This window comes from Ahaetulla prasina, chromosome 5, assembly GCF_028640845.1.
Source record: "Ahaetulla prasina isolate Xishuangbanna chromosome 5, ASM2864084v1, whole genome shotgun sequence".
Classification (NCBI taxonomy): domain Eukaryota; kingdom Metazoa; phylum Chordata; class Lepidosauria; order Squamata; family Colubridae; genus Ahaetulla; species Ahaetulla prasina.
In genome coordinates this window covers 121,984,691-122,011,723 of record NC_080543.1, presented here as the reverse complement: position 1 = coordinate 122,011,723, position 27,033 = coordinate 121,984,691, and the positions used below count along the sequence as shown (strand labels likewise).

The following is a 27,033-nucleotide window of genomic DNA, read 5'->3' as shown; positions in this document are numbered from 1 at the left end:
CCTCCAGGAGGCTCGGACGAGCTCACGCAGCCGGGGAGGGGTGCGCGTGCGTGCGTATGTGTGACTCCGCCCTTCCCCGCTTCCCCGAGCTTTGGTATGGATTGGTACGGCCGGGGCGGGGCGAGACCGAAAGGGAAACAGCCGGTCTGCCATGGAGGTTCCGCGCTGGCTGCCGCTGGAGGCAAACCCCGAGGTGGGTGGGTGGGAGGGAAAGAGGGAGAGACGGAGGGGGCGCGAGGGTGGTTGGTTGGGAGGGGAGGGGAGGGAAGGGAAGGAACGGAGGGGGGGGCGTGGGTGGAAAGGTGGGACGGAGGGGACGCGTGGATGGGTGAGTGGGTGGGAAGGAGGGACGGAGGGGGGAGCATAGGTGGGTGAGTGGGTGACGGAGGGGCGCGTGGGTGAGTGGGTGGGAGGAGGGAGACGTAGAGGGCCTCGTGGGTGGGAGGGAAGGGGGACGGGCGGGTAGATAGATGGATGAGTGGGAGGAAAGGGACGGAGGGGTGCGTGAGTGGGTGGGAAGGAGGGATGGAGGGGAGCGTGGGTGGGTGGGCGTGGGAAGAAGGGACGGAGGGTGGGTGGGTGGTGGGCGGGAGGGATGGAAAGGGCATATGAGTGGGAGGAAGGAGGGGAGGCGCATGGGTGGGTGAGGAGGAAGGAGAGATGGGCGGTTGCGTGGATGGGTGAGTGGGAAGGAGGGACGGAGGGGAGGATGGGTGGGTGGTGGGTGGGTTATGGAGGGGCACCTGGGTGAGTGGGACGGAGGGAGGGAGGAAGGAAGGAACGGAGGGGGCGTGGGTGGAAAGGTGGGACGGAGGGACGTGGATGGGTGAGTGGGTGGGAAGGAGGGACGGAGGGGAGCATAGGTGGGTGAGTGGGTGACGGAGGGGGCGCGTGGGTGGAGGGAGGAGGAGAGACGTAGGGGCCTCGTGGGTGGGAGGGAAGGGAGGAAGGAACGGAGGGGGCGTGGGTGGGAAGGAGGGACGGAGGGGAGCATAGGTGGGTGAGTGGGTGACGGAGGGGCGCGTGGGTGGGAGGGAGGAGAGACGGAGGGGCCTGTGGGTGGGAGGGAAGGGGGACGGGCGGTAGATAGATGGATGAGTGGGAGGAAAGGGACGGAGGGGTGTGTGAGTGGGTGGGAAAGAGGGATGGAGGGGTAGCGTGGGTGGTGGGCGGGAAGAAGGGACGGAGTGGGTGGGTGGGATGGAAAGGGCATATGAGTGGGAGGAAGGAGGGGAGGGGCGCATGGGTGGGTGAGGAGGAAGGAGAGATGGGCGGTTGTGTGGCTGGGTGAGTGGGAAGGAGGGGAGGATGGGTGGGTGAGGAGGAAGGAGGGGAGGATGGGTGGGTGGGTGAGTGGGTTATGGAGGGGCACCTGGGTGAGTGGGTGGGTGGGAAGGAGGACGGAGGGGAGCATAGGTGGGTGAGTGGGAAGGAGGGATGGGTGGGTGGGTGGGAGGAGGAGAGACGGAGGGGCGTGGGTGGAGGGAAGGGGGACGGGCGGTAGATAGATGGATGAGTGGGAGGAAAGGGACGGAGGGGTGCGTGAGTGGGTGGGAAGGAGGGATGGAGGGGAGCGTGGGTGGGTGGGCGTGGGAAGAAGGGACAGAGGGGTGGGTGGGTGGGTGGGATGGAAAGGGCATATGAGTGGGAGGAAGGAGGGAGGCGCATGGGTGGGTGAGGAGGAAGGAGAGATGGGCGGTTGCGTGGATGGGTGAGTGGGAAGGAGGGACGGAGGGGAGGATGGGTGGGTGGGTGGGTTATGGAGGGGCACCTGGGTGAGTGGGAGGAGGAGGAGAGATGGAGGGAATGCTTGGGTGGGTGGTTGGCAGGGAGGGATGGGGTGGGTGGGTAGATGGATGAGTGGAAGGGAAGGGACAGGGTGGCTGGATGGCACAGAGAGGGGGCATATGTGTGGGTGGGTGGGAGGAAGGAATGGAGAGGGCACATGGATGGGTGAGTAGGAAGGAGAGATGGGAGTTTGCATTGGAGTTGGTGTGTGGGAAGAAGGGACGGAGTCGGTGCGTGGGAAGAAGGGACGGAGGGGGTGCGTAGGTGGGTGGGATGGAGAGGAGGTATGGGAGTCGGTCGGTGGGAGGAAGGAACGGAGGGGGCACATAGGTGTGTGAGTAGGAAGGAGGGATGGGCGGGCGTCTGGGTGTGGGTGTGTGTGGATGATCAGGCATGTCTGGTCCCCCCCCCCAGTGACCTTCTTTCCCCGTTTTTTTGTCTTGCAGGTAACGAACCAGGTGAGCTGCTCTGCTGTCTCTCTCGAGGGTCCGCATCCCCCTCTGGTCGGGGGTCTCCTGGGTGGGGGGAGCGAGGAAGAGGAGGGCGGCGTGGGCGGAGGAGAAGGAGGTAGCAGTGGGCCATCGGCCCCGTCTGCCCGTCCGTCCATCTGTCTCCCGGCAGTTCCTCCGGCAACTGGGCATCTACCCCAGCTGGCAGTTCGTGGACGTCTATGGCTCCGACCCCGAGCTGCTGGGCTTGGTGCCCCGGCCCGTCTGCGCCCTGATGCTGCTCTTCCCGGTCACCGAGAAGGTAGGTAGAACCCGAGGCTCTTCCCCACCCCCACCCCGGGAATGGGCTCCCCTTTCAAAAGAAGATCTCAATACAGGAAGTCCTCAACTTACAGACCACAACTTGAGCCCTTAGGTTGCTAAGGGAGAAATCTGTTTGAAGCGAGTGTTGCCCCATTTTGCGACTTTTCTTGCACACAGTCGTTAAGTGAATCGATGCAGTTGTAAAACGAATCACCCGGTTGTGAAGTGAATCTGGTTTCTCCCTTGATTTTTGCTCATTAGAAGGTGGCAAAGGGGGAATCACGTGACCCAGCGACGGTCATAAATGGGAGTCAGTGTGAATTATGCGACCACAGAGGATGGTCGTATATGTGAAAAATGATCACTTTTTTTCAGTGCTACTGTAACTTTGAATGCTCACTAAGTGAACTGTTGTACAGTTGAACTGTACCTGTATAGTACAGTCAGAATAGAGCTGGAAGGGGACCTTTGTGTCGTGTCCCACTCCTCCGCTGACGGCCGAGTCAGGGAAATCCGAATCAGGCGTGCCTCTGCAGCTCTGCCAAAGTCCTAGCAAAGTCCTCAGGGCAGGCAGGAGACCAGAAAGTGACTTCAGCAAGATATGTTTAGACTTTGCCTGACTCGGAGAATGCCAGAAAGCAGGTCCTTTATATAGGCCATGGGGTGTGGCTCCATGACTCAGCACTTATCCAGGCCTGCCCCTCCCTTCCTTCTGTTGCCTCCGCCTATCAAGTCTTCTGACGCGAGGGTCACTCCAGTCGGCAGCTGTTGTCAATTGATCTCCCTCAGGCTCACATGCTGTGGAGGAGGGGGAGTGGTCTAGTTGCTCCGTTTGCCTGGGCATGGAGCCAGAGCTGGGGGCTGGAGGTATTTCCTCCTCTTCAGCCTGTCTGGGCATGGAGCCAGGGCTGGGGCCGGGAGGCATACATTCCTCCGTGTTCGGAAGCAGATAAGAAGGCCCCGGCTGTGGTGAGATCGGGCGAGACATAACACTTTGGAGGTCTTCTAGTCCAACCCCCTGCTCAAGCAGGAGACCCCAAGGGTTTTTGCCATTTGGGGGTGCCGAAGGCTCCCCTATCACCCTACCCTCCATCCATTCTTCATAGCCAGCCACCCACCCACCCACCCACCTCGGGATTCCCCTCCAGCTTCAGAGCTGCTGGGCATTCTGGGAGTTGTAGTCCAGCTGCCTCTGGAGGGTGAAGTAGTCTGCAGGGAAGCAGTACCAGATAGTCCTCAACGTACAATCATTCACTTAGTGACCGTTCGAAGATACAGTGGCACTGCAAAAAGAGACTCACAACCATTTTTCACACTTAATGACCGTTGCGGCATCCCCATGGTGATGTGATCAAAATTTAGATGCTTGCCAACTGATTCACATTTATGACGGTCGCAGTGATCACCTTTTGCGACAAGCAAAGTCAACGGGGCAGCCAGATTCACTTAACAACGGTGTTAGGACGTAACAACGGCAGTGATTCACTTAACAATTGTGGCAAGAAATGGGTCATAAAATGGGACAGAAGTCACTTAATAACTAACTGCCTCATTTTGCAATAGAAATTTTGGGCTCAGTGGCGATCGTAGGTCAAGAATTACCTGTATTTGGACTTTGAGACTTTCATGTTTACAGGAAGCCATGCGTGCAAATAAAGGGGCATTTCCCCCTGTTAAATGTTCTCCCTTTTAAAGCCCTTTTCAGCATCTTCAAAGTGAGACCATGTTCAGGTGGGGCCCTGGGACATCCATCCTCTGCGGCCCTCTCAAAAGTTTTGGGTAATGGGCGGAAGAGTGGCTTTAAAGACTGCTAAGCAGAAGGAAAAGCAATTTTGTTACGGTCCACAGCCTTTCAGCGTGTGGCTCTCCATAGAAACTGAATTGTTAAAAATGGCCTTTTTCTAGTGTTCTGGAAAACAAGATGATTTTTTTTCTAGCAAGACAACACATCACAAGGGAGGCAGGAAAAATGCGCACTTGGTGTGTATTTCGGATGCAAACTAAGGAAGGGCATTGCAAGGCCTGCAGAACCTTCTAATTGATAATTTTTTTTAAAAAAGCCTTCCTTTTTATGACCCTGTAATCCTTTAATTCAGGGTAGACTGGATGGAACTGAGCTTTTACTGGACAGATGCCCTTCCCGACACCTATGTGGAGTTCGCAGTAGATATTTTTTTCTTTGAGCTCTAGGAGAAAAATATCTGCTGCTACCTAGGATTGAACTCTCAACTTTCCGAGTGTTAGGTGAGCGAGTCTTCACCACTAGACCACCACGTTCCAGCTGATATATGTCTTAGAGCAAACATTATTCCCAGGTTCTGCATTTTTTTTCTTTTTCTTTCTTTGGCGAACGCTGTTTATTTTGTAAAAATGGATGCTTTGAAAAAAGGGAATTTGAAAAAAAGAAAGTATTTTTTCCCCCCCTTCCTCACTGCTTAGTATGAAACTTTCCGGATGAAAGAGGAAGAGTTGATCAAAGCCCAGGGCCAAGAAGTCAAACCCGACGTCTATTTCATGAAGCAGACCATCAGCAACGCCTGTGGAACCATCGGCCTCATTCATGCCATTGCGAACAACAGGGATAAAATCGACTTTGGTAAACCTTTCCGTCCTCCTAGATTACACTTCAGCGGTTGGGAAGATCGGTGACAGCTTTTTATGACCCGCAGAAAAATATTTACGGGGCGGTGTGTAAAGATAGTCCTCGACTTACAACAGTTCATTTAGTGACCATTCGAAATTGCAGCAGCCCTGGAAAAAGTGACCTGTGTGATGATTTTTCACACTTAGGACCGTAACACCATCCCCATGATCAAAATTCTGGTGCTCGGCAACTGACTCATATTTATCACAGTTGCGGCATCCCAGACGGGGGTGGGTGGTGGGTCATGTGATCACTTTTTGCGACCTTCTGATAAGCAAAGTCAATGGGTTCCAAGTAATAGCAAGCAAAACTCGGAGACAGATAGATTCCTCGAAGAATAGCTTTATTGGATATATATTGGCACACATCTGGTGAAAAACGACTCTGAAGGTTCCCACAGTTCTCACCTAATTAAAAGTAAAAGTTTTCCTTCAATCCCAAACAATCGGTCACATTGTCCAATCAAGGCTCTGTCTGGTTGCCTGGTGACATCACTCCCCCTTCCTCCGGCCAGGTGTGAGAATGTCCTTGTCTCCCAAGAGCAAGTGTTTTATTTTGACTACAAAACCCCAGCTGTCTCTAATCCCCCCTGCCTATCCCTCAGCTCCAGTTTGGCAACATTGAAGCGCCAAGATGGCTCCAGTCATCAATAACCCTGTTATTAAATTAACAACTGCAGCGATTCACTTAAATGTGGCAAGAAAAGTCGCAAAACGAGGCAAAACTTCACTTGGCAAATGTCTTTCTTCGCAAGAGAAGTTTTGGACTTGATTTGTGGTCATAAGTCGAGGACTACCTATGCTAATCAAAATACACTATCTTAACAGTTTTAATGATGATGATGATATCCATTCAGTTGTGTCCAATTGTCGCCAATTCTGTGGGCCAAGGTCTCCCCACATCTTCCAATCTTGTATTACTTCTTTGAGTTGTTCTATTCTCAGACTGAGCTCAGCTTTGATGGTGTCCATCCATCGTCTTCATTGGCCTGGTTTCCTTTTACCGTTAACTCATCTAAACAGAATACGTGAGACGCAGTTTTGTAATTTTCCACTTTAATGAAAAGTAGTTTACCGTACTTTTCGGATTATAAAGCACACTTTCTCCCCCATGCCCCAAAGAGGGTGGGAATGTTGGTGCGTCTCATACACCGAACACAGCCATTTTTGGCCTCCCAAAACCTCGCCCACACGCCCCGTTTTTCACAAAAATGGGGTGTGCAGAGCGTTTCGGAGGCCTGCAGAGTGCTCCTGGGGGCTGGGGAGGGCACAACGTGACACGTGGGGGGTTTGGAAGGCCAAAAACAGGCCTGTGTTTCACGAAAATGGCGTTTTTGCCATCCCTATTCCCCAGGAGTACTCTGCAGAGCTCCCAAACCCTCTGCGCATCCCGTTTTTGCAAAAAACAAGCCCATTTTTTGCAAAAAAAAGATGCACAGAGGGTTTGGTAGGTGTTCTGTCCTCCTTCGCCTCCATCCGAGTGATGGGTTAATTAGCTGGCACTATAAAGCTCTGGCAGCAAAATAGCGAGTGTCTGCCAAGTGTCTCTGTTATCTCCCTCGACGCCAATGAGTCACCCAGGAACAAACTTCAGCTCTTAGTTAAGCAGTTGATTTGCCTGCTATGAAGAGGCATAGCAGTTCTTGCTGCCTTTATATCCTGTGGGGTATGGCTCCATGACTCAGCACTTCCTAGGCCTGACCCACCCTGCTTCTGTTGTTCCCTCCTCTCCTGCCTATGAAACCTAGGGTCCAACCAAGCCTGATTGCCATCAGCTGGGTCTGAAGGTGTGGCCTGGGGAGGGAAAGAGTCAGGGGACAGAGGCCTCGTTATCTCTTCCACTGGCCTGTCTCTGGCTCCTGGAGCTTAACCAGGGAAGCCGGTGCTCCATGACGGCCCTTCCCCCTCACTTTCCAAGTCACTCTCTGGCAGGAGGCCTGGCTCGGGGGCGCAGACACAACAGGAGGTCTGTAGAGTGCTCCTGGGGGCTGGGGAGGGCAAAACATTTTTTTTTTCTTGTTTACTCTTTGAAATCTTGCTGCATCTTATACTCCGGTGCATCTTATAGTCCAAAAAACACAGTATTTTTTTTTTCACTGGCCATGAACATCGTTAATGGCTGAGTATATTTTGTAGAGAAAAGCACTTAGGCTACCTTTCATTTTTTGCCAATGACAGCTGTGTCTTTATTTTTTATTTTTTCCAAGGCAGAACTGAGGAAAAAATGGAGGAGTAGCATAGTAGAAACCCATGAAGCAGACTGTAGAAATGTCTCCCAGACTTTATGTTCTGTTTGCCAAGCGGATGAGCTAGAAAATTCCCACAAACTTATTCATTTGTTACGCGAGTTGTCCTTTGGGTGTCATTGAGGACCCAGGTTATTGGGGACAACATGCTGACATTATAAATCGTTTAGAGAGGGCTGTAAAGCACTACAAAGTGGTATATAAGTCTAAGCGCTGTTGCTATTTTACCTGTGACATAAGAAGCAGCAGTGGAAAGTGTCGTGTGGCGTCATACAATCCATTCCTTTTAATATTACAGTCATTCTTTCTTTCTTTAAATGAATGCTGTCTATTTCAGAAAAAGATTCTTCCCTGAAGAAATTCCTGGACGAGTCAGTGCCCATGAGCCCTGAGCAAAGAGCCAAATACCTAGAAACTTACGAAGTGAGTGGGGATGTATATTTGGAGGGCAATCTCTCTTCTTTTGCAGACAGTCACCATTAGAGTAGATTAACAGAGTTGGGACCTTGTAGGTCATCTAGTCCAGTGGTCATCAACTGGTGGTCCGTGAGAAAATTTTGGTGGTCCGCAGAAAAATTATTTGAATTTTTTATTTTGCACTAAATCAGATGTCCTCAAACTATGGCGCCTGGGCTGGATATGTGCAATGAGCATTTGTGTTGCTGCAGAGAGTCTCCCCCTTCGAGGTCTTCTTGTGTGGGTTGGAAGGGGGGAGAAATTCCAACTTGGGGTCTGCTTCGGCCTCTGGTTTTTCTTTGAAGGTGTTTCGCTTCTCATCCAAGAAGCTTCTTCAGCTCCGAAGCACCATTGAGGTGATGAAGCTTCTTGGATGAGAAGCGAAACGTCTTCATAGAAAAACCAAAAAGACCAGTTGCCTCTTGAAAAAGCACCTTTGGGAAAAAGTGGAGGTTTTTTTTTACCTGTATGCTGCACTATATTTCGTGATAACATGTTATGCAGGTAATCCTCAACTTACAACAGTTCATTTAGTGACTGTTCAAAGTTAGAACGGCGCTGAAAAAAAGTGACTTATGATCAGTTTTCACACTTAATGACCGTTGTAGCATCCTTGCGGCCATGTGATCAAAAGTTTGACTGATTTAACAGCCACAATGATTCACTTAACAGCTGTGGCAAGAAAATTCGTAAAGTGGGGCAGTCCCAGTTAACAAATGTTTCACTTAGCAGCAGAAATTTTGGACTCTGTTGTGGTCGTAAGTCGAGGATTACCGTATCATGTCAAGGAGACTGTCATAAAGGCAGAGGCTGAGTTGTCTAATATTTAAAGGAATGTGAGTTTCCTTTTTTTTTTTTTTTGGTAAAGGCGTGAGTTGTCCATAACATGAAGCCACAAAATGGTTCATAAGCCCAGTGACGGTTCATACATTGAGCTTATCTAAAATTCAAATAATACTTGCCTTCATTTGTGAGTACTACCTTGGTTATCAGTCATTACACCTGAGTCCCTAGTGCACTGTGGCTTGTAAACCTACCTGTCCAACAGCTTTGGAAGGGAAGCCATCTTAGGGTGGCTGGCTGAGAGAGATTTTATTTTATTTTTTATTTCATTTCATTTTATATTTTATGTTTTGTTTTGTTTTATTATTATTTTTTATTAATTTAATTTTTATTTTACTTTATTTTATTATTTTACTTTGCTATTTTATTTTACTTTATTTTATTAATTTAATTAATCAAATTATATTTTACTATATTTTATTTTACTTCACAACTATTTTATTTTGCTTTATTACTTTAATTTAATTATTTTATTTTACTTTATTTTATTATTTTACTTTAGTATTTTATTTCCCTTTACTGTATTTTTTTATTTTATTTTAATTATTTTATTTTATTATTTTACTTTACTATTTTATTTTACTTTATTTTATTACTTTACTTTAATTATTTGCTTTATTTTTTATTATTTTACTTTACCATTTTATCTTACTTTATTTTATTAATTTAATTATTTTATTTTATTATACTTTATTTTATTGTTTTACTTTAGTATTTTATTTTACTTTACTTTAATTTAATTTAATTTAATTATTCTACTTCATTTTATTTTGTTTCATTATTATTATTAGTTTTTATTTGCTGTCCATCCCTTCTCGGAACAACTCTTTCAGTCGTTTAGGTCTCCAGATAAGATTTATCTGCCAGCAGAGGCTGAGAACCTGTCAGGACCTGCTTGTCATGGTTGCTCAACTCCATTTCTGAGCTGGCACAACCCACTCAAAGAGAAACTCCTTGCTTTGCACAGCGTTTGAGAACGAGAGGTGCTCCGCTTAATGGCCATTTATCTGGACTGCAAAGAGGCTTCTGAGTTGAGCACAGAGTGAGGGACGCAGAAGGGGCCTTTTCCCAGGAAGAAGCCTTCCTAGGCTCACATTTGTCGGAGAGGGGTGTTTGCTTCAGAAGTGTGGCTCTTTTCGTTCACTGAATCCTGGGGCTTCTTTGGGATACAATTGGCAATGTTTCTAGTCCTTTAAGAAAACAGAATTCTTCTCCATGGGTGTTTCATACTATCATATGTAGTGGATATGCCCAAAAGGCAAAAAAAATAAAAAAATGGACAAAAATACATGGTTAGAGAAAACAATAAAAGCAACATATAGATTTAAAGCCAGAAATGTTTTTGATAGGTATATTGCCAGAAAATTATGACAAAGGGAATGTATATTTTAATAGTACATGTTTTAACAGCAGGGAGAATCATATTTGCACAGTGCTGGAAAAATGAGGAAACTCCTGCAGATGAAAATATAATTAAAAAAAAATAGATTGTGAGGAAATGGATAGGTTAACATTAAAGATAAGGGATAAAGAAGATACAGAATGTTTTTTTAACTTGGGATTTGTTTTATCAATGGTTAGATAATAAAGATAGAAATTAAAAACTGCAAGAACACTATTATATACAAGTAAAGAATATTATTGTTACTAGAATTATATATATGTAAAATGACCTAGACAATAACTGTTTACTAAATACTTATATATGTTAAAGAAAAATGTATAAATAAAAATATTTTAAAAAAAGAAACAGGTGTTTAGCAAATTGGTGATCTGTCAGACCAGGGGTCTCCAACTTTGGCAACTTTAAGCCTGGCTGACTTCAACTCCCAGAATTCCCCAGCTAGCAAAACTGGCTGGGGAATTCTGGGAGTTGAAGTCCGCCAGGCTTAAAGTTGCCAAGGTTGGAGACCCCTGTGTCAGACGATTGGGGAATGATGGCTGATGGCCTTTGAATCGAGATGGCCAAAAACACAGGCTTAACCCGTCTGTTTTGAAATTTCAGGCCATCCGTGTGACGCACGAATCCAGCGCTCATGAAGGCCAGACTGAGGTACGCGGCTTAATTATTTTTCCCTGAGTAATTTTTCCCTTTTGATATGGTTTTTAAGAACATGGCAGATGCTCTTAGGATACTGATATCCTGCCATGGTCCTGAAAGGGAGCGGGCTGGAAGAAACTTTTAGAACAGCACTTGGTTGAATTTGCTTTCTTCCCGATACTGTCTCTTGAGTTGCATTCACGGTTTGTGTTTTTTTTTAATAAAACTGATTTGACCCAAGGTGAGGCTCTGCCCGAGGCCTTTAAAGAGATTCTTGGAATTGGGCTTCGTGAAAACTCTTACCTTGGATGTCTATGAAGATTCTCTGTCATCCAGGTCATCGTTGTTATCAAAAGTGGTTTTTTAATTTTGAAAAGGCAACTGGACTGATTTTAATTTTTGTTTTGGAGGTAGAAAATGTACAACTGATGAAGCTTCCAGACTAGGAAGCGAAACATCATTATCTTCCTCAAAAAAAAAATCAAAAACACCCCAATCATGTTGCCTTTTTCAAAATTAAAAACCACTTTTGGATTCTACCATTGGATACTGGCTTCATTTGGGCTTGGCTGTGGCCCAGGGAGGAGTTGAGATCCATTTGTGGCATGGTCCTGCCCAGGGAAGGAGAAGCTGCCAGGCTAATTCTGCCCGTCGGCTGCAGCAGCCTTTTGGGCTTCACTCCATGCCCATCTAGCAATTATTATTTTTTTGCATTTATATCCCGCCCTTCTCCGAAGACTCAGGGCGGCTTACACTATGTTAGCAATAGTCTTCATCCTATTTGTATATTTATATACAAAGTCAACTTATTGCCCCCCCAACAATCTGGGTCCTCATTTTACCCACCTGATAAAGGATGGAAGGCTGAGTCAACCTTGGGCCTGGTGGGACTAGAACCTGCAGTAATTGCAGGCAGCTGTGTTAATAACAGACTGTCTTACCAGTCTGAGCCACAGAGGCCCAATGGAAGAGACTTGTTGGGAGAGAGAGGAAATAGGCAGAAATGTAGTCAGTCTTTTGCCGCCTAGCCCTTCTGTACCTGAGATGCAAACCTGAGACGGAAGTCTCTGCTGCCTGATCACTGTCACCAGCTTCTAAGGGGGATCCAGAAAAGGGGATCCAGGAAGTTCCCTCAACAAAGAGAAGAATTATAGCTGGCAACATTACCCTTTAACATTAACCATAACCATGCTTCTTACTTTGAAACTGGCTCCTTTCCGTTTAAGCTCAGATTCTGCTTTGCATCTCTAAGACTCTCAGCCATCTTTAATTTTTTAATTAATCTAGAAGGCTCTCAGTCATCTTTAATCCAGGACCAACAGACATGGTTACCGTTCCCCCCCCCCCCCGCACCAAAAGCATCTAAACTTAAACTGTACAGCTGTACTAAGTATTTGGAAAAGATATATTTCAGCATCCCGTTATTTTGTAGGTCTTAGGTCTTCAGATTTTTGACAGGATGCTTTTTGAGGCTTCCTTGACTTGCAAATCAGTAGCCTATAAAACTATAGCTTATAAACTTGATCAATATTTGTAGTTCTGGTCCCCTCTCCCCCGATTATTATTTTTTTGACCATTTAATCCCATAAATCAGGGTAGAGCTGGGGCAACTAGATGGAGCTGAGCATTTACTGGCTGGGTGCCCTTCCTGACACCTATGTGGAGTTCACAGCAGATATTTTTTCTTTCCGCCTAAGAGAAAAATATCTGCTGCTACCTAGGATTGAACTCTCAACCTTCTGAGTGGCAAGCGAGCAACTTCACCACTAAGTTACCACGTTCTAGCTGATAAATGTCTTAGAACAAACTTTATTCCCAGGTTCTGACTGTATTTTCTTTCTTTGGCAAGCACTGTTTATTTAGTAAAATGGATGCTTTGAAAAGGGGGATTTGAATCCAGGACCAACAGACATTGCTACCATTTTTTTTCCTAGTAGCATCTAAACTAAAACTGTACAGCTGTATTAAGTATTTGGAAAAGATATATTTCAGCATCCTGCTATTTGTAAGTCTTAAGTGACTGCTTCTCTAATTGTTTACTTCATTTTTCTTCTGGCTGGAATAATGGCTGGAAAAGTTTGCGGTTCTTGCGCTTGCAGACAAAAGAACCTGGGAAGCAGCTATGCAAAACTTTCAAGAAGGCAGCTTTTGGACAGGAGTGCTTTGTTGGTGCTTCCTTGCTTTGCAAATCAGTAGCGTATAAACTTGTAGCCTGTAGACTGACTAGTATTTGTAGTTTTGCCCACAGTTCATACCCTAAGCTATTCTAAGAGAGGGATTGGTCATTCTTGTATCTATCTATCTGCTCATCTTACTTATAGCTCAAAAGACATGATCATCTCAAATGTAATATCTGAAAACAGAGCACAAAGGTTGATTTAAAAACCGAGGAGAGGGGAGAACAGAACAGAACATAAGTTAGAAGGGACCTTGGAGGTCTTCTAGTCAAAACCCCTGCTTAGGCAGGAAACCCTCCACCACTTCAGACAAATGGTTGCCCAGTCTCTTCTTAAAAACTTCCAGTGTTGCAGCATTCACAACTTCTGGAAGCAAGTTGTTCCACTGGTTAATTGTTCTAATTGTCAGGAAATTTCTCTTAGTTCTAAGTTGCTTCTCTACTTGATTAGTTTCCACCCATTGCTTCTTGTTCTACCCTCAGGTGCTTTGGAGAATAGCTTGACTCCCTCTTCTTTGTGGCAACCCCTGATATGTTATAACACCGCTATCATGTCACCCCTAGTCCTTCTTTTCATTAAACTAGACATACCCAGTTCCAGCAACCGTTGTTTATATGTTTTGGCTTCCAGTCCCCTAATCATCTTTGTTGCTCTTCTCTGCATTCTTTCTAGAGTCTCAACATCTTTTTTACATCATGGCGATCATACTCATACCGTAGAGTATGACAGACCTGTAAACCAGGTGGTTTTAAGCATTGTCCTTTTTTTGGGGGGGTGTTATAATTTATTGGTTGAGCAACAACACAAAAGAACTAGGATAAGCTCCTTGTAGAGCATTTTTTTTTTAAGTTTGTTAATATCCTGGAAATTTTTAGGGCATTGTTTTTGCTTCTTGAAGAATATTTTTTCCTCTGTGTTTCTGATATTTATTTTTGTTTACCACTTTCATGTTATTTATTTTATGGATTTATTTTGTCATTCAGTTGGTTAGGCAACTGCTCTTTAATTTTCTCAGGGTAATGTAGGTGAATTTCCGGACTGAATCTGAAAAAGAAATATATCCTGCTTGTGTTTGTTTCCCACATACATTTTTTTTTAAATCAAGTGATTTAAAGATACAGTTTTCTTGAGTGTTCAAGTATTGAGGTGTTTTTGCGGCTTCCTTAAAATAGAAAGTGGGTCTTTTTCAAAGAATCTCTGGGGCAAAGCTTACTGAGAAGGAAGGGACGGAGTCGCAAAGAATTCCAGCTTCTGAGCTATTTCCTGTCTGAAAGCAAGATCTCTCCAAGGTACATTTGGAGTGGATAAATTGTTTATTTTCTCTTTAACTGCCTTCCTGGAAAAATTATGGAGTTTTTCACTGACTAGAATGCAGGATGCAGAAAACTCAAAAAAAAAAAAAAAATCGGTTTGGCCAAGAGGCATTGATTGCATCTTTAGCAGAGCCCTCAATTGTTCATAATTAAAAGAGTCATTCAAAACACCCCAATCCTGTCATCCTGAAGCTTCACACATCTAAGTTCAGAGAATGTTGCATTATGCGAGATCGTTCCTGAAGAGAAGAAATAGCATGCCATAATTAGATAAGAGGTACACAATTAACGTGCTGTCCCTGCCAGCATGGGCCATCTAAAGAACCAGAGGATTCTGCCAGCGTGGTCAAGATGATAGCTGTTCTAGTGCAAGGGGTCTGTAAACTTGTCTCTTTTAAGACTTGTGGACTTCAACTCCCAGAGTTCCTCAGCCAGCAAAGCTTGCTGAGGAACTCTGGGAGTTGAAGTCCACAAGTCTTAAAAGAGACAAGTTTACAGACCCCTGTTCTAGTGTGATCGTGCAGTATGCATTAAAGATGGTGGACTTGTGTTTTTCTTCCTCAAGGATTCTCTCCTTGAGCTCAAGGATGAATAGCCTGGATGAGGGATTATTTGTCCACCTCAGCTATGAAATTTTGCCTGAGTTGTGTCCCTTTGCTTATTTTGAGTGGAACTGGCTGGCGTGGGCCATGAACATTTGCAACTCTGGGGGGTCACATAAACCATTTTGCAGATGGCCAGGTGTATGTTTCTTGTGCTCAGAAATGATTTATGTCTGAGTCTTTTAGAATCAACATGGAACTTCCTCCCTGAATAATGAGAGGATTTGTGCCGCGTGCAATTGTAACAGCATCATAATTCAATAGACCAGGGGTGTCACACTGGATTTCTTTGAGGGCTGAATCAGCATTGTAGTTGTCCTCCGCGGGCCGGTGGGTGGGGGGGAGAAGGGATGGACAGCAGATGGGACAGACACCTCCTGCAGCACTCTGCCAGCCAAAACGGGGTGTGGTGGTGGGGCTGCGCATGCTTCCCGCACCCCGTTTTCAGCCTGGATGGCCTCCAGCACACTGCCAGCCAAATTGGGGCATGGAGGGGCTGCATGTGCCCCCCTGTGCCCCATTTTCGGCCTGGACAGCCTCCTTTGGCACTGCCAGCCAAAACGATACGCAGTGGGGCTGCGTGGGGCCTCCCACGCCCTGTTTTGGTACCAGAGGCACTGCGGGCTGGTCCTTTGCTGTTTCCAGGCCGACCCTGCAGGCCTGATCTAAGCCTTGAGTTTGACACCCCTGTAATAGAGCAAAAGTCTTTGGGCTTGGCCAGGGCCTTTGGATATGTGAACATTGTACTTTGGTTTAGAGGTTTTGCAAGAGGTGTCTATAAATCTTTCCTTGGCAAACTATCTAGGCCTGGGGTATCAGAGGATACTTTCGTTCACAGTGGGAGCAAAAATAGCCCTCTCTGGGTTTTATAGAATAGAACAGTTGGAACAATAGATCGGTAGAAGAGAAGCAGCTTTTTGGATGAGAAGTGAAACGTTTTCAAGGGAAAAAAATACACACGAGACAGTCCAGTTGCCTTTTGAAAAGCACCTTTGGGACAACCATGACCTGGATGATTGAGAAGCTCCCTATACATTTAGTCCTCTGTGGGTTTCTTTGCAACTGGTTCTTCAGCGGTTTAATGATAGGGATTACATTTGGAAATGAGGCAATTACGGTAGGTTGTTAACTGCGGTTAAGCCAGATCAGGTTTCCCAGGTTGAGAAGAATAGAACGAGTTTATTTCTTGATTAGATTTCCTTCCTCTTTACTCTAGGCAGAACAGGTGCCATTCATCTCCCTTCATCTTATCCTCTACAAATAATTACCTGGTGAGGTAGGCTGGGCCCAGAAGGGTGACCTAGAATCTTCCAGTAAGTCTGAAGATGGGTTCAAACTGGTTTTGACACCTTAGTATCTACACCCACCGGCTGCTAATCAGTGCTTATTTTGGAAAAAATAAGAATCATCTGATCCAGGCTGAGGATTAAAAGTAGTCAGAACTGACCTCAAAATTTCTGTCGCTAGTGAGGCCTTTGTTAAGTGAGATTTGTCCCCTTTTATGACCTTTCTTGCCACAGCTGTTAAGTGAATCAGTGCAGTTGTTAAGTAGGGTAGATTGGAGCTAAATTTCTCTCTGTAAAATTCTTATAGGAAAAGAAGGCTGGGTGTTAATTCCCACCCAAAGAAATTGTCTTTGATGTACAGATCTGAAATGAAATGACCAGATTCCAGCAGAATTCCAGTGTGTGTCCTGATTGACTTCTGATGAGATTTTGATCAGAAAAACGTTGCCTTTTTGTCTTTGAAGCAAACGGGTAGAAGTGGAGCAAAAAGGCACTTCTCTTCGTGAGCTTGTAGTCAAAGCAGCCCAAAAGTTACACCAGTTGCAAAGATGCTGCTTGCTTTGAGTATAAATGTACATCCTTCCTTCAGTTCACATTCAAATTTGCAGACACGTATACATCTTTTTGACTATCTTTGTGCACATCACAGTAAACATAGCAGGTCTCTCATGCTGTGAATAATCAACCCGAATCAGTCCACTCTAGGTTGAAATCTTCCTTGTAAAAGGTGAGAATTGTCATCTACCTGGTGTTAGCATTCCAGAAAAAACCTCCCACTCCAAGTAAAAACTCCGAAGCAAGCATCTTTCAAAGTTCTTTTACTAGGATATGTAAACTGGCACATCTGGGAAAACCCGAATCTGAGAGGTCTGGGTTTTCCCTCAGTAAATCAAAACTCCCAAAACCACCCCCCTCACTCCTCAGTCAATCACATGCTCCAATCCCCATCCGTCCCATCTCGAGACAGCACTCCAACCACTCCTTCTCCAGATGCAGGATCAGCCTGACCTTGACCGACAGGAAGAATGCTATGATGTCTAAAGACAACCCCTCTACTAAATCCCCCTCTCCTACTTTCCCACACGTGAGAAAGTGGCAGCACGGAAGCTTCTGACCTAATACGGCTTCCAAAGCTGACACTTAGCTGGTGCAGAATGGATCCTCTGACTTCCCAGCCTAGGAATGTGTGAGAAACCAATCCAGAATTCCCCAGGGGTCTTCCGTGGCTTGGGGAAAGGGAGGAGGGTCCTTTATCAGCACCTTCACCCCTTCCTCACGGCACATTTGTATGTGTGTGTTGGGAGGGGGTCTATTTTATTATAAATACTTTTGTGTATTTATGCATCAGCTATGTACGAATGGCCCACTTGCCATTAAACTTTTTTTTTGCATAGGTCTCACCTGGTGACCCGCCAGGACGCCAGTCCCCATGTCACGTGGAACCCACACAGTCCAGGACTATGTCTTGACCTGCGCCATTTTGGACAAATCCTGGGCCAGCACTGACAGTGTCTTGAGGGGTCCAATCCCCAAGAGAGGCCGCAGCTGGAAGGTGGCGCCACACCCCTCATCAACCCCCTCTAAGTAGCTTCGGGCAGCGTGGATGATGGTTGCGGCGTCAACATCCCCACCAACCCAGGATCCGACCTGCCGATTTCTCGGCAGCCGTCTCGTTACCATCATGAGGCGGAACCTTTCGGTACGGCCTCTTGCGGGTGGTAATTTATTTATTTATTTACATTTATATCCCGCCCTTCTCCGAAGACTCAGGGCGGCTTACATTGTGTAAGGCAATAGTCTCATTCTATTTGTATATTTATATACAAAGTCAACATATTGTCCCCCCCCCCAACAATCTGGGTCCTCATTTTACCTACCTTATAAAGGATGGAAGGCTGAGTCAACCTTGGGCCTGGTGGGACTAGAACCTGCAGTAATTGCAGGCAGCTGTGTTTAATAACAGGCTTCTTACAGCCTGAGCCACACCGCGGCCCAGGGGCCCTCTGATGGCATATCGTTAGCCCTCGGTATAGATGGGCTCGAATGCCCCTCTATCTGCGGTGACCCGTTCCACATCGGAATCCCACCATTAAACTTTCTTGGCGTTATCTTCATACAACTGAAAAGAACTTTGCCACCAGATTGTCAGCGGGGCACATAGAATTATAGGTGTGGGCACCACCACCCCGATCCTGGCACGCGATGGCAAAAAGGTTAGCCATCACTGGAATAGGGTCTCCTGCTTGAGCAGAGAGTTGGACTAGAAGACCTCCAAGGTTCTTTCTAGCTCTAATGCAGTTGACTGAGGGGACTGGAGGGACGCTGCTTCCTTGATTCGGCTTTCCTTGCACGTCCAGACCGCCTCGAGTTTTATGGCCGCCCTTATCTCTCTCTCTCACACCTCCCCACATTCCTGAGTCTTGTTTTTTCAAAGCAAAGTTCACCTGCTGGAAAAGCCATTTCCTCCCAAAGGCCAAGCGGCCCAGAAAAGGCACACTTGAAATGCCTTCGGGTCAACAATTGCTGGAGAAGGAAAAAACAAGAGTGATTGAGGAAGCCAAGCCCTTCCCCCCACACCCCCAACCGCCAGACCGGGCCAGGGTGGAGGAATGTAGAGCTTCATCCAGCCTTGGCATTTTTGCTCTAGGGAGGCCGAGCAGCCGCCACCAAATGAATGCCTGGATGCCCTCCTGGTGCCTTCAGGCTGATGGGAAAATGCTTCCTGCTTCTGTGAAGGTTCGGGAGCAGGAGGTCCTCCGTGAAGGCCTCTCAGGCCCCAGAAGGGATCATCTGGGCTGGGGCAGCTAGACATGCAACCCACCCACACACCCGTATTCCCATGTCACGCCGGGCCAGAGTTGGGGAGTGAAGCAGACTTTGCAAAGGATTGTCCAGTCATAGCTCGGATTTAGAGGAGGATGCAAGGTGGCCTTCCTCACAGCCAGACCTCTTTCCTTGGTCTCCAGCTCACAGTTTCTTTCTTTCTTTCTTTCTTTCTTTCTTTCTTTCTTTCTTTCTTTCTTTCTTTCTTTCTTTCTTTCTTTCGTCACACAGTATATATAAGCATAAGCATGAAATAACTGTACAATATATAAGCATATATATAAGCATGAGTATGTAATAACTATATTAATTGGATATAATGAAAGGAAACAATAGGACAGGAACGGTAGGCACGCTGGTGCTCTTATGCACGTCCCTTACAGACCTCTTAGGAATAGGGTGAGGTCAATAGTAGACAGTTTTTGGTTGACGCTTTGGGGATTTTGGGAAGAGACCACAGAGTCAGGTAATGCATTCCAAGCATTAACAACTCTGTTACTGAAGTCATATTTTCTGCAATCAAGATTGGAGCGGTTCACATTAAGTTTCAATCTGTTGTGTGCTCGTGTATTGTTGCAATTGAAGCTGAAGTAGTCTTCGACAGGAAGGACATTCAGTTTAGCAGATGTTTGGATTTGGGGCGCTTTTCGACCAGAAGAGGTGGCTACGGGGCCGCCTCCTTCGCTTCGCAGCTGTTTTTACACCCCCAAAATCCAAAGCGCATGACTTAGTGTGAGTGGAATAGAGAAGCTCTCTCAGAACTTGCCACCAAGCGGAAAACCGTAGGAGGAAGATATAACAGTCTTCCTGGGGAAGGTTTTCCTTGGACACGAGCAAATTAATTTTGACCAATTGCTTGCGGATGATATCAAGAAAGGAGAATATTTATATCTCAGGGTCGAAATGAAGGGGTCCTCGGGGCTCTCTGAGCTTCTTGTTTCTTACAGATGTTTCATTACCCAACTAGGTAACATCGTCAGTACTACAGCGCAAGCCACTTGTATATAAACAGGGAGCGAACTTCACTCCTTTTAGGACTGATGACGTTACCTAGTCTGGGTAATGAAATGTCTACAGAGAGTACCAAGGAGCCCTCAGACCTATAAATGCCTGCCCTGTTTAGAAAAAACATAGGTGCTTGTTTTCGTGGGGTGTAAAATGACAGTTGGTTGAGGGCCACGGAATTGGGCTGAGCAAAAGCTCTACTTGTAAAGTGTGTCTTTTTTTTTTTTTTCCAATATTTGTATAGTCCTTGCCTGGCTTCTCCTCCTCCTCCTCCTCAAGCCAGCCTGAGTTTAGCCACTGCAAAATGAAGGCCTCGCCCTTGCGTCGCTCAGCTTCCCTGACTCTGATCAGACACGGCCCCATTGCCTCTGCCAAAGCCACCAGCCCCATAGAGGAGGCCACAAGCCCTCCCATCTGCCTGCAGCGTTGGCGGCCTACGGTCCCAATGTCGTCTCCGGGGGAACCCCCGGCCGTAAGTCTGGTTTCTCTTCCACCTCTGCTCCGGGGCAATGCTGCAGCTCCCTCCCGGCTGAGGATAATGTCTCTGCCTCTTTGAAGCCTCCTCTGGGTTTGCTTTTCGTCCTTTGAGGGTCCAGCAAATCCAAATCTATGTGGCTTTCCCATCTTCAGACCTCCATGGAAACCATCACTGAAACCTTCAAGGAAATAACGGGGGAGGGGGGGGAAATGAAGGCTGCTCCTCCATCTTCCTTGGGTTTTTTTCCCCCCCCTCTCCTGGTTGGTGCTTTTCTTGGCCTGCAGACCTTCGCTGCTGGTCCACTTGGTTTCTTGAGCTCTTCGTTTCTTCAGGTTCCATGGTGGTCTCCTCTCCTTCTGTTCTTCAACCGAGGTCTTTAAGGAGTGGTGCAAAAGGTGATTTCAGGATTCTGGAACCTGTTCTTGGCGTTCTCCAAATGCCAGCAACAGCCTTCTTGCTCTGCCAGTCAAGAGGATCGTTCATTCTTTGGCTTGTGTTCCTCCCCTCCCCCACACCTCCACTTTTCAAGGAGTCTTTCACTGGGACTGAATTGCTTAATATTATGTGCTTCCTGTGTGTGTGTGTGTTTTTTTTTTTTTTTGTTTTGTTTTTTATGTTGGAGTCAAGATTTCTACCATGGCCTTCCTTGCCAGTAGCGAAATCTCCAAGAACGTTGGTTGGGCTTCTTTGCAGAGGGAATGATGGGAGTGTAGATAGATGATATGATAAGAATAGAATGAGGATATGGGAAAATGGCCCTTATTTGTTTATTCATTCATTTTTATTTTATATGTTGGGAGTCGGGTGGCTCAGATGGTTAGGATGCTGGGCAGGGGTGAAATTCAAAATTTTTCCCTACTGGTTCTGTGGGTGTGGCTTGGTGGGTGTGGCAGGGGAAGGATACTGCAAAATCTCCATTCCCGCCCCACTCCACCCCACTCTGGGGCCAGCCAGTGGTGGTATTTGCCGGTTCTACAAACTACTCAAAATTTCCGCTACCGGTTCTCCAGAATTTGTTAGAGCCTGCTAAATTTCACCTCTGGTTGTAGGTTAGCGAACCCATGTTTTAGTTCCAAGTGCTGCTGCATAGCGGGGTTGAGGTCCTGTCATTCGCTCCAGCTCATTGACGGGGATTTGAAAGGAGCTCCCATGGGCATTTTCCAGGCAATGGTGATGTCACCAGCTAATCCTTTCAACCCAGAAGCACCTTAACAGGTGCCTCTGACATGAATGGGATGATATTTTACATGTTCTTTTGGGCTGCAACTTCCAGCTATTTCCAGGGTGTCAGACCGGCCCACTACCTTTCTTCCGATAATCTTCATAAATCACATCTTCAGTCCTGTGTTTCATGTATATGTGCTGCAGAGTAGCATAAATTTGGACCACAGAGAGAGACCTTCTCCAGATGTTTCATGTCTTCAGGTTTGAGGGCCTGGAGTTGGATATGGGCATTTACCAATAACATGCAAGAGAAGGTTACAGAAACTCAGTTTTATGGGGGGGGGGGGAAATCCTTTGTCTATACGTTTCCATACATATATTTCTTTACTAAGTTTTGCAGGCAGCCTCATCCCACTCCAGGGGGCTTCCAATTCATTGAAATAATGCCAGAGAGCAAAAAATGGAAACTAGAGTAGGAAGAAAAAGCACATCACTTGATCATGAAAGTTACAGTTTCCATCAGCAGCAAGACTGCACTGGATGTCTATGGAGATTCTCAACCATCCAGGTCATGGCTGTCCCAAAGGTGCTTTTCCCAAAAGGCAACTGGATTTCCTTTGTTTTTTTCCTTGAAGACGTTTCACTTCTTATCCAAGAACTGAAGGAAGTTTCACGGGTGAGAAGCGAAACGTCTTCAAGGCAAAACAAAGGAAGTCCAGGTGCCTTTTGGAAAAAGCAACTTCGGGATAATGCACTGGATGACATAGCCCCCAAACCAGCATCTCTTCCCCAAAGGCCATCTAGAAATGATCTTTGCGGGTCACCAAAATGCCGGTAGAGAAGGAATGACTCCAGCATGGGAGGAGCAGATATGTCAAAACTCGGGTCCAGGTTTTTCTGGGGTCGGAATAAGTTTCTGAGTAGAATTAATTTCTTTTTCCAAGTCTACAGGTAGGCGTTTCCGCTAATCGCTTGTACGAATCTCATCCTCTTTCTTGCAGGCACCAAGTATAGATGAGAAAGTAGATCTTCATTTCATCGCCTTAGTGAATGTGGACGGCATTCTTTATGAACTAGGTAAGAACCCTCACAAACAAGCAAAGCCCCATCCATGGGATCTAGGCAGCACACAAAACTATGCCCCCTGCAGTTCGCAGAAAAACCACAGAACCGGTCCCTGGTCCCCAAAAGGTTGGGGGCCACTGTTCTAGTCCAATGTCTTGCTCAAGCAGAAGGCCGTACAGTAGTGACCAAAATCGTGGAAACTTTTTGGGAAAAGTGTATTTTTGAGGTTTGATGGCTAATAACACCATTTTTATTTTTATTTTGAATTTTAAGATAATCCTATTCCACTGCTGGAATGGCCTGGGAATAGCCCACACCTTAACCCAATTGAAAATCTGTGGAGCCGACTAAAGAAACTTGTTAGTTAGAAGCGACTCAGCAATAAAACCCAGTTAATAGAAGCAATCATTGAATCTTGGTTTCACATTATAACAGCTGCAGAACTAAAAGGCTTGGTTCACTCCATGGGAAATCGTTGTAAGGCCGTAATTCATGCTAAAGGTTACCCAACTAAGTATTAACTGGCGTGGTGAAAATTTTTGTATGTCTCATTTTTTCTGTAGTGATAAATATTGTATATCTCGTTTTTTTCTACGTGTTTCACTTTTCTTCTTTATACTGTAACTGATATTCTAATAGCAAATCCTTCATAAAAGTCATTGCATTACATTCTTGATTAAATTATCTTTCCATTGATATATAATTTTATAGCACTACTCCAATAAAGGGTGGTGTTATTAGCTAGTTTTAGAAAATACACTTTTCCCAAAAGGCTTCCACAATTTTGGGCACTACTGTATATTATTCCAGGCAAGTGGCTGTCCAGTCTCTTCTTAAAAGACTCCAGTGATGGAGCATCCACAATTTCTGAAGGCAAGCTGTTCCCCTGGTTAATTGTTCTCACTGTTAGGAAAGTTCTCCTTGATTCTACGTTGCTTCTCTCCTATGTTTTGTTTCCATCCGTTGTTTCTTGTCCTGCCCTCTGGTGCTCTGGCACCTTGTCTTGCTTTCCTGTGCTCTTGGTTCCTGGGGGGGGCTGAGTTCACAGAGAAGCTTCAGCCGTGTAATACAAAGCGGGAAGTTTGCATTTCTGGATGGATTGTTCAAATGCCTTTTCCCAGAATAGATTGGGAGAGGAATTCAGAGGCACTTGGTCTGCGAAATGTGTGTGGGGGTGGGTAGGTGGGTGGGTGGCTCTGTTCAGCTGGATTGCTTGTGGAATGGTCCCTCCTTTTGGAGGCTAGCCATGTGAGTAAACCAAACATTTGTGGCATTTTAATCTGGTTTCAAATTCATCTGTGACAGAAATATAAAGAGTGTTGCCCAGTTAAGTGATTTGCAGGACCTGGAAAATGGAGACAGTCTGGCTTGACATAATCAGTGCTTCTGCAGTGGTAGAAAACTGGCTTCGTATCCTTGGCCACTAAATTAAGTCGGGTTGGAAAAAGCGACGCCACGAAGGATCCCTTCACGTGGTTCAGTTACAGCCCAGCCCTGTCTCTGGATTTCTCACACAGAAAGGATGGCCTTTAAAGGAAATAACATTGGTCCTTGGGTGATTTGAACCTGGAGATATCCTTAATAAGAATAGAGCTGGAGGTCTTCTGGTCCAGCCCCCTGCTCAAGCAGGACACCCCATAGCATTTCAGGCTAGTGGCTGTCTAGTCTCTTCTTAAAACCCTCCAGTGATGATGCACCCACAACTTCTGGAGGCAAGTAGTTCCACAGGTTAATTGTCCTCACTGTTAGGAAGTTTCTCCTCAGTTCTAGGTTGCTTCTCTCCTTGGTTAGTTTCCATCCATTGTATCTTGTCTTGCCTTCTGGTGCTTTGAAAAATAAGTTGACCCCCCGCTCCTCGTTGTGGCAACCTCTCAAATACTGGAACACCGCTACCATGTCATCCTTAGTCGTCCTTTGCTCTAGACCAGGGATGGCTAACCTTTTCCGGACTGAATGTCCAAAGGGCATGTGCGCGCAAACCCCCCAAATGCAATGCGCGCGTGGCGCCTTGCATGCGCCCCGCCCTCCGCACATTCCTAGTCTCCATGAATGCATGGCAGAGACCCAAAGACCAGCTGTCCAGCGGAACGCATGTGTGGATGCGCAGTGGAACTGAACTGAGGCAATGGCTTACGTGCCATCATAGAGAGTGCTGCACGCCACCTCTGGTATGCGTGCCATAGGTTCACCATCACAGCTCTAGACTAACCTGGGACGCTTCAGGCATTCATAAGATAAGATGCCCAAGAAATTCCAGCAATTTGGAATCACTGTATTTGGAATGCAGATAAAGATAAGGAAGAATTAGAAGACTGTCTAACTTTCCAACCTTGGGTGTCCTGCATCGATAGCGGGCTTAGAGGTGCCAGGGCACCCCTTCGTAAAGTGATGGCAATTGGCAGATGGCATGACCTTTTGAGGTTTTTGGTTCAGGATTAGTGGGAGGTAGGAAAGTGGAACCCGTTTCTTTTCTGAGCAATGAAGAATGACTTTTCTCCTTCCCAACAGATGGACGCAAGCCTTTCCCGATAAACCACGGGCGGTCCAATGTCGACACGTTTCTAGAGGTAAGAATTCTCAAGTCGCTTTATTGTGTTATATTGGCCGTTTTATTGGGTTTCCTTTAAGAGAGCAAAGGGATGCGGTGGCTCAGTGCTAAGACACTGATCTGGTCGATTGAAAAGTCGGCAGTTCAGCAGTTCGAGTCCCTAGTGCCATGTAACAGGGTGAGCTCCCCTTACTTGTCCCAGCTCCTGCCAACCTAGCAGTTCGAAAGCACGTAAAAAATGCAAGTAGAAAAATAGGGACCACCTTTGGTGGGGCAGTAACAGCATTCTATGTGCTTTTGGCATTTACTCATGCTGGCCACATGATCACAGAGACATCTTCAGACAGTGCTGGCTCTTCAGCTTTGAAATGGAGATGAGCACCGCCCCCTAGAGTCAGGAACGACTAGCACATATGTGCGAGAGAACCTTTACGTTTACCTTAAGAGAGCAGCAGGGGCTCATTGTCTTCCATGTTAGAAAAGCAGGACCTGCTATTCTAGAAAGATGCAGGCGGGCTTTATTTTTCCCCCGAGAAAAGATTAGGAAGAGGCAAACAGATTTAAAATTCAGTGCAGTAACAGAATTTGTTTATCATCCTTAGCCATTTTAAGAACTACAATTCCTTGTCTTGCCTGGGAAATTCTGGAAGTTGAAGTCCACCGGTATTAAAGTGGCTAAGTTTATGAAACACTGGTTTAATATAGGTAGTCCTCGACTTAAACAGTTCATTAATGACTGCTCAAAATTGCAACAGCACTGGAAAAAAAAAGCGATTTAGGCAGGGAGGGGTGAAATCCAGCTGGTTCTGACAGGTTCTGGAAAACCGGTAGCTGAAACTTTGAGTCATTCGGAGAACCAGCAAATACCACCGCTGGCTGGTCCCAGAGTGGGGTGGGAATGGGGATTTTGCAGTATGCTTCCCCTGGAGTGGGGTTGGAATGGGGATTTTGCAGTATCTTTCCCCTGGAGTGGGTTGGGAATGGGGATTTTGCAGTATCCTTCCCCTGCCATGCCCACCAAGCCACGCCCACTAAGCCACACCACACCCACCAAGTCACGCCCATAGAATCGGCAGCCACTGGATTCAGGGGCATTTTTCACACTTACAAACTTTATAACATCCCCATGGTCACAGGATCAAAACTGAGACGTTTGGCAACTGACTCATATTTATGACGGTTGCAGTATCCCAAGGTCCCCTTTTACGACCGTCTGACCAGCGAAGTCAGTGGGGAAGCCAGATTCTCAAGGAGCAACCGTGTGACTGACTTGACAGCTGCAATGATTCACTGAACAACTGTGACGAGAAAAGTTGTAAAATGGGGCAGAATCCACTCGACAAATGTTTCGCTTAGCAACCGAAATGTTGGGTCCCATTGTGACCGTAAGTCGAGGACTACGTGTCTATAAAAACTACAGCTACCGTTCCCAAAGGCATTCATAAGAATTCGTGAATTTAAATATACAATTTACTGAAAGAGCATACTTACATCAATGCTGTTTAGCAGTGCCCCATAAGCTACCAATGAAAATGGTTGTGTACGGAGAGACGATGATATTGTATATGTGGTTATCTCTTTGTGTGTTCTTCCTAGGACGCCGTAGGAGTATGCAAGAAATTCATGGAACGCGATCCGGATGAATTGAGGTTCAACGCAATTGCTTTAGCAGCTGCCTAAACCACTGTTACGTAGAAGGAGTTGGCGTCTAATGTACTGTAACAAAATTATATTTTACCCACAAATCAGCAGCGATCAAATTTTGATAACATTGAGGTGGATTAAATTTCAGATTACCTTTTG

General features: G+C 46.2%; 1 protein-coding gene across 1 annotated transcript; it reads left to right on the top strand.

Annotated features, from left to right (window-relative positions):
* Positions 1-107: 107 nt before the first annotated feature.
* On the top strand, positions 108-27,033 carry UCHL3 (ubiquitin C-terminal hydrolase L3). Its single transcript, XM_058186281.1, has 9 exons — positions 108-193; positions 2,235-2,246; positions 2,410-2,538; positions 4,980-5,136; positions 7,767-7,852; positions 10,734-10,781; positions 22,619-22,694; positions 25,191-25,249; positions 26,827-27,033. Exons 1-9 carry the CDS (start codon positions 152-154, stop codon positions 26,908-26,910), a joined length of 693 nt encoding a protein of 230 aa, XP_058042264.1. The 5' UTR covers positions 108-151; the 3' UTR covers positions 26,911-27,033.